Raw genomic sequence first — 7,734 nt, 5'->3', positions numbered from 1 at the left:
TCCCCTGTAAACAGCTTGAAAAGGACGAGTGCTTGCTGAGACACTTCTTCCTGACAACCGGAGATCCTTCACTGTAGTGCACAACAACTGCCCCAGGGTTATGGCTACAGAGACCCTTATTTTCCACTTGGATCCTGGCCTGATCCATGTCTGAGGGTTGCCAGGGAGGGTATTTAGGGCTGCCGTGAGCTCCTTCCAGCCCAGTTGCTGGCTGCATGCAGATGAGCCAGCTCATCAGCTGAGCTGCCAGTGAGCCCTCCGGCCACGAGAGGTTGGAGGCAGCAAAGTGGAGGGATGTTGTCTTGACCACAGCGAACGAGCAATGAGGGGAGCAGAAGGAGGGGCTGGGGTGTCACCCCCCTCAGAGGTAGCTGGGCTGCCCTGGGGGCCAGAGAAAACAGCGACAGCAACTGGTGTCATACACTGCTTCGAGGAGGGGGGACACTGGCCAGAGAAAAGAGAAGGGGAAGAGCCGGAGACGGGTTGGAAAAGAGTTGCTTTAGAGTGTAAAGGCCGAAAGGATGGGGTCCTTCAGCTAGGAGGAATGACTGTATGTGAGATGGGAGAAAGCCAGTGGGAAATGATGGCAGAGAGAAGAGGAAAGAGGACAGAGAGATGAGACGGCAGGAGCAAAGGGGACAGAGGAGAGCAAGGACAAGATAATGTAACAGAGGAAAGAGCAAGGGGGATGGGTCTCAGAGAACTTGGAGAGAAACAGGGAGAAATAATGAAGGAGAAACTGCTTTTGAGAGAAAGCACAGAAGAGACATGAAGATGAAAGAGAAAAATAAAGAGGAGAAACAGGGGAGGGAAATGAGAACAAATTAAAATGGAGATGGATAGAATGAGTCAAAGATGGAGGGCGAGGATAAAGCTGGGGTCATACAGGCAAGGGAAAAATAACTTTTAGGTGTATTGTATTTACAATACGTTCTGCGTATGCCTGACCTGCTCTGTGCTCTGTGTTTCCCCTGCCGGGTAGCTGTCGCCCTGGGATGGGGACTGCGAGGGGAGGAGATGGAGCGAGAGCTCTGCTGCTAACCCCTTCCCCCCCGGCAGCAGCCCCCTTCCCTCCCCGAGAGCCCCCTGCAAGGGGGAAGGTTTCGTGCCCGTGAAAGGCAGCAGCACATCCCCTGACAACGAGTGCAATATGGAAGGGAGAAGCGGCGCAGAATGGAGCAGCGAGGGCTCCCCCTGGGATAAACTGGGTATGCTTGATTGGGAATCTGCTCTTAAAACAGGGGCAGGGGGCAGAGCCATCTGAGAGCCTGAAATGTTCCCTGCTCCCCCCGGCAACCTCCTCGCTACTGCTTTTAAATTAAATAAATATGGAGATTCTGCTGTCAAACCTCAGCAGCCCTCCCCCCCCCCCAAACTCTTCCTTAGGTCGTACCAAACCACAGCGAAGTGAGACGGGGGCTCAGAGGGCTGCATGGGGAAAGGGACGGGTTAAAAGGGAAACATTGGATAGGAATAGCTCCTGGTCTCCCTGGCAAAGAGACATTTGTTCTATCTCTGTGTAATTTCTTTATACATTACTGCTGCCACACTGCATCTCCATGTCCCTCCCACTGCATTTCACTCTCACTCTCTTCAGCAAGGCAATTTCTGGTGCATTTCAGGACAATATTAACCCATTCCTCTTTCTCTGTCAGTAGGAAGATTCATAATTTAAAAGCAATTTAAAAGTCAGTTCTAGCAACTCACTGGTGAGGAACAGTGTTTCCTTGTTAAATCTTACAAAGGAGTCGAGCGTGCAAGTCTCAACCCCTCAAATCCCTACCTTCTCGGTGATTTACAGTCAGGTGTGAATTTAAGCTGAGAGGAGAACCAATCCTATCCAAGCCTGAGATCCTGAGTAATTGTCCCTCACCACCTGCCACCCCACTTTTTAAAATCCTTTGTCTTCCTCTTCATACAAGGCCTGTCCAGCTCTGCCTCCTCCTGCTCCCCGGCAGATGCAATGCCAGCAGCAATCAGCCGGGCCATTGCCTCCTGCTGCATCTTCGGGCTGTGCTAGGCTGCTCCCGATCCTGAACCGTGAAGACACGGAGACCCTGACTTAATCTACTGCTATTTTCACAGCTTCAGAAAAGCTCCTGGATTAGGATGGCAAGAGTCAGGGGAAAGGACCCCGGTAGATTTGTGGCTCCTTGGACGCAGGACGGCAGGCGATTCCGCAGCGCAAAACTAGGGATGCTGGCAGAAACAGAGAGTAAAAGAAAGGAAATCGGGAAAGGTGAGAGGGAAGATAAGGGGGGAAAAAAACCACTCATAAGATGAGTGTGAAAGGAAAGAGGTGGCCCAGCAGCAAACAGCAGTGGGAGAAGGCAGCGCGAGGAAGCAAGGCAGTGCCAGAACTGTCTGGCAGAAGCTTGTCCACTGCCTGTGCCCTGCCTCACTTTGCTGTCAGCTCTTCATTTTTGCAAACACTGAAACTGCACTTAACTCTCATGCGCTGTTCAGATATAACAAGCTGGAAAGGGAACAGATCAGCTCATTAATTTTCCTTGGGAAGGGTCTCTAGGCAGGAATTATTTTCTGCACCAACATCCATTCAATTACTTGCCTTCACACCAGTCAGATCTACAGGGATGTCTAACCCCATGCGCATCACTCATGCCTGCCTGCCCTGGACTCTTCTCTCCCTCCTTCTCGGTATAAAAGCCTCCCAGACCTATCCCTTTCCTAATAATAATGACAACATGACAAAACCAATAACCTACAGATATAAAATACATTTCATTTGCTTGCTTCATAAGACCCTGATAAGGCATCCTCGCTCACTCCTTGAGATCCTGTAGGAGATCTACAGGAGCTAATGAAAGAATTAGACAAGGCATCACTCATAATAAAAAGTGGTTTTAAAGCATTCTCTGCCAAGAAGGAATTAGGCTGGAAGATCTGCAGCAATTTCAAAGTTGTAAGAGGTGCAGTATCCATGTGTGGCATGAGCTTGCAGATCTCAGTTTCTTGGTGTACGTGTGTGTTTCGATCCTATGCAGTTAAAGGGTTGAGAAAGGCCATTTTTCTTGAAAGACAAAGATTTTTGAATGGTTCGGGGACACATTTGGGCAACCCCAAAGTCTGAGAAAGAATTATCTCAAGGAAGATTAGGAAAAAAAAATTGGAAGTGTGATCTGCAGTAATGTGAACTGACACCACTTTTCTGCTGTAGTCCCACCATGGAGCAGGGGCTCACTGTAGGACACAAGGAAGGGGGGAAAGAAATCCCAATAGAGGAGGAACGTCCCAAATGACACTCCTCTTTGGAGCAATACAAAGATCTGAAAATGCTGAATGAAAGTCCACTGTGGGGAACAGAATGACTGAAGAGCAGGGAACCTGAAAATTAACCCAGTTGTCCAAGAGGAACTTGCAATTCTGACTGCAGCGTATCTGTGTGTACAGCCCAAGACTGAGTCCCCAGGTCCAATTTTGCTACTGGATATCTTATCCAAGAAGAGAAAAGATAATTTTGCACAATATTTTGAAAACAAGAAGTCCACCATCTCTGACAGCGTACAGTGTTGACTAATGCCAGCGTTCCCCCACATCCTCAGAAATGAAGGCAACCTCGTCAGAGGCTTCCTACGAGTAGCAGGAAGCAGTTTGGGCTCCTTTGATTGTTTTCTTATTACAAAGCCTCCTGCCTTCCTCTTTGCTACCTCCCCTCACCCTATAGACCTGCCCTGACACCCACCCAGGCAGCAGAAGCGTCTCTGTCCCGCACCTTTTGTCAGGTGTCTTTGCCACACTGCGGGCAGGGTCTGAGCAGAGTCCAAGGGTTTTGCCCTTTTTATAGCTTCCTGCGACCAAGCCCTTCCCTCCACAAATCTGACCACCCTCTGCATCCTGGGGGAAAGGAGCCTTTGCTGCACCCTTCTCCCTCCCGCTCACCAGCAGGCAGCTTTCACCAGGGAGAGCGAGTCAACCAGGGACACCTTTCTGATTCCTTCTGCTGAGAAAGACGATAACCCCCCGTAAGGTGATCAGACATGACAGTAAGAGACCTGCCGTCCAGGGGCTGGGTGGGGATATTTGGCTGTGCTGTCCTGGGAGCAAGAGAGTGCCAGCCACCAGCCCATGCAGGCTGTGGGGCTGTGGGAAGCCAAGCGGAGGCATCCCAGCAGCGGCGGTGCCGGACCTGTGCCGTGCCACCCCATGAGACAAACCCGGGCCCGGGCCCTGCTCGACATGTGGCTGTAGGGCTGGTTTTGCCTGCTGCTGAGATGCTCTCCCTACCGAGCCTTTATCCAAGTTCTGGTGCAACCTGTGCCCTCAGGCTAAGGACTCGGAGCTGGGCTCAGCTCTTGTGTGCTGCATTGCACCCTCCTACCCCTCTCACCACTTCTGCCCAGCGTCCAGGGGATGGGGGAACGGGCCAGCCCAAGCTTTGCATGGCTGGGGTGAGCGAGAGCACCCTGCCAAGGGCCATGCGGCTTGCGCTCAGGCTGCGTTTCGCAGGCTTGAGCCCACTGGAGAGCATCGGCAGGGAGGGTAGGGGGAGTGGGCTGCCAGCGCAGTATTGGGGGGAGGGGGTGGGGGCACTTCGGAGTTTTTAATTGGAAGCATCCTGGCACTTTCCTTTGCCATGCAAGCCACTTCTCCACAGTGCCTGTGGGGTCCTGTCAGATGTAAAGGAGAAGGAGCCCCGAGCTCCTCCGATCTGACAAACCTCACCCGCCCCTTCCTCCTCCCCCTCAGACCGCGTCCCTCTGGGTACGGCTCTGTGGGCAGATAGACATGATCTGAATTCACTGCCTCTCCCGGCCGGGGTCCTCATACCTCCTGTCTCCACCCCAGCCTCCCTCCACCCTCCAGCTTGGGGACACGGCTCAGGCAGGGAGTTCTTCCCCGCAGCCTCCCTTCCCCGCATGGCTTTGCATTTAGGCTTCCCTTTTTTTTTTTTTTTTTTCCCCTTTCCTCACTCATTAATTTTTAATTAAGGAGATGTCTCCTTCCCTGGTTGTAATGAATAGCTGTGTGAAAGGCTTTTCATTTTTTATTAATATATACCTCTATATATTTATCTATTCGGAAGAAATGCGTGCGTGTGTGTGAGTGAGTGTGTTTAAAACACCCCCCATTAATTTACTGATATTGATTTTCTGGCGTGGAGACAGCATATAGTATTCAGCATAGAGCTCCTCTGCAGGATATGTTAAAAGGCAGCAGTTTGGGTTGACAAAGGGCACTAAATGCAGTATGCGTCAAATAGACCATCGCTCAATGAAGTCACTTAGCTATTCAAAACATGTCCAGCCATCACTCAACCGTTTGCACCAAGAACGGGGGGGAAATTCGTGCTTCTTCCCGGACACAACCATTTCCAAACAGCAGCTTTAGCTTGCTGTGGTGAGAGACATCAGGACATACATAGTTTATTCCCCCCTCCCCCCTGCCTTCCGTCTCCCAGTGCCGGTCTTAGAAAATCAGTTCTGCGGTACCCACTCCCCGTTCTCTCCCATCGAGGAGCTCCAGGCACACCCAGCTCTGGTGAACACCAACAGACGCAGACGTTATCCCTGGATGTCCGTAGACCCCCGGCAGCCCACCCTCCAGCTGGGAGCTGATTCATAAACAGAGCTTTTTACAATGGGTTGTAATGTGCGCTCTTGTGCTCTCGCCCTCTCCTTCTCGCTACGTGTGTAACATAAACCACGCATTTACATCAGTTGCCCCTATCCCTCCAGCACAGGCTGAAGACCACCTCCCCAGCCCACACGTACGCCAATAGCAGTACTGAGCAACACATATTTAAAAGCGAATCACTAGCCCCTCTTTTCTTTCCCCCTCCCTTAGGAACGTCTGATTCCAGAAGTTGGCTGCGGTGGTGTCTCTTCTGCCATCAGACATGTCACTGAGTTCAGTTTCACCACATCATACTTAGGATGATTTTTCCATTCAGAGACTTATTTATTTTTAGCCTTTGCCATTAAACCTTATAAAAAAAAAAAAAGAAAAAAAAAAAAAGCCCCAAACAAAACCTCACCCCCCAACAGCAAACAAACAGGGGAAAAATCTCAGCCCCAAACCAAACCAATCAGCCGCCAACTAGACCCCTCTGCACCCAGCCCAGTGAGATGAGGTTGCTTACAGATATTACGAAATGCTCTGAACTCTGCTCGAGATGACTGGAATCGTTAGATTCACTGTACGAGGCATTTTGGGCATAACCGGGTTGCTTCCTTTTCTCTCTTTTTCCCTCCTAAAGTGAACTAATAACTGCATCCAAAGTGCTTTGCAGTAACCCCCTCCCCACATTGCCCCTCACTCCCAGTCTTGTCTTTGCAAATAAGCCATTTGCAAAGAGAGCAATTATTTGACTCTGTGGTTACAGCCGGAGCACAGCAATAATTCAGCATTTTGGCATTGCTTTCCCAGGCAATACAAACAAGCTGAAGACAAGCAGACCGCACAGTTGCTTTTTGAAAGGGTCTCTAAGTGTTTTTGTAGCACACACATTATTCCAGTTGGAGGGGATAAGTGAATTTTTGGGGAAGGGGAGGGGGAAGCAGGGGATGAGGAAGGAGGAAGGGAACGGAGCAGAGAATGTTTTGCCTGTCTTCTTGCCTCTGTGCCCCGAGTAACCGAGCCCACCGCTCTCGATCCATGGTGAAAGGAATGAAGTGAGAAAATGGTGGAATGTAGAGGGATTTATTTGGAGGGGGGGAGAAACATGGGGTGGTGGGAGAGGAAAGGAGGAGTGTGTGGAGATCCAGAATCAAATACCTTCTAGGCAGCAGGTTCTCCATAATCCAGAATGGGTCATGACTTCCTCGTTCTTTTTGCTGGTTTCGTTCTCACTGACAGTTTTAGTCTTGCAAACCCCTCTGGAGTAAAGCCAGTAGTCGGTCCCCACAGCTATGGTCATCAGGCTGAAGGCAGCGAAAGCACCAACGGTGGTTAAAAGCATCTGAACACCTCTGTCAAAGAGCCCCATAATTCTTCATTATACAAATACCCAACCGCCTTCTGATTCTTGGGGTGTGTGTGTTTAATAAAATAAAAGAATAATAATTCCGACTAATAATATAATGGGTATATATAGAGAGATAGATATCAAAAAAGGGAGGTAAGAAAGCCCACGGAAAAGAGTGTAAATTAGAAAGACCACACGGGAAGAGGCTTGCCTTTTAAATCGGAAACGTTCTGGTCGAAATATAAAAAAAGGAAAAAGGAAAAAGAAAAAAAAAAGAGAGAAAAGAACCAAGAAAAACCAAACAAATAAAGAGAGAACCCCCCCCAAAACGAGACGCCTTAATCCCTTTTTCTAAAATTCTGGTCTCCAGTTTCCATATGTAATGGCTAATTTGGAGATGGCTTCCACAGTGAACAGGGGAGCAGCAGCAGCATCCTCAACACAATCTCTCATTATCTGGACCTAGACAGTTAGAGACTGTAAGAGCAGAGATGCAACCTTCAGTCTTCTTGCTTAGCTCTGCAGCCTGCGCCATGAAAATCCTTTTCCTTCCCAGTTATCTTCCTTGGGTTTTTATTTTTTTTTTTCCCGGCAGCGGCAGTCGCTCCAATCCTCTCTCACTTTTTCTTGCTTGCTTCTCCTTCCTTTCGCTCGCTCCTACCACCAAGCCAGGCTGCCCAGTATACTGTAAGCCCTTGATTTCAGCTGAACAGGTGCCGAGGTCTTGCCTCCCATGGCTTTTCCGCACAGCCGCGGCGCTCGCTCCCGGCGGAGGTGGGCGAGGAGAGAGGGGGGCTCCTGGGGCGGGG

The 7,734-nt window shown here is 50.0% G+C and overlaps 1 protein-coding gene across 2 annotated transcripts in view; it reads right to left on the bottom strand.

Moving 5' to 3' along the window:
- CACNG2 (calcium channel, voltage-dependent, gamma subunit 2) overlaps positions 1-7,501 on the bottom strand; it is a 52,593-nt gene extending 45,092 nt beyond the window's left edge. The window contains exons 1-2 of one of the 2 annotated variants that reach the window (XM_009881865.1): positions 7,424-7,501; positions 6,736-6,881 (exon numbers count right to left, since the gene is read on the bottom strand). In XM_009881865.1, the coding sequence (XP_009880167.1) occupies positions 6,736-6,877 (142 nt within the window). In that variant the 5' untranslated portion in view covers positions 6,878-6,881; positions 7,424-7,501. Of the gene's footprint in view, positions 1-6,735; positions 6,947-7,423 lie in introns of those variants that run through there. The other variant, XM_009881864.1, reaches the window with a different exon arrangement.
- Positions 7,502-7,734: the final 233 nt, after the last annotated feature.

Source organism: Charadrius vociferus, unplaced genomic scaffold (assembly GCF_000708025.1).
Source record: "Charadrius vociferus isolate BGI_N301 unplaced genomic scaffold, ASM70802v2 scaffold413, whole genome shotgun sequence".
Classification (NCBI taxonomy): Eukaryota; Metazoa; Chordata; class Aves; order Charadriiformes; family Charadriidae; genus Charadrius; species Charadrius vociferus.
The sequence above is the reverse complement of the archived record's forward strand: the minus strand, read 5'-3'. Positions and strand labels throughout refer to the sequence as shown.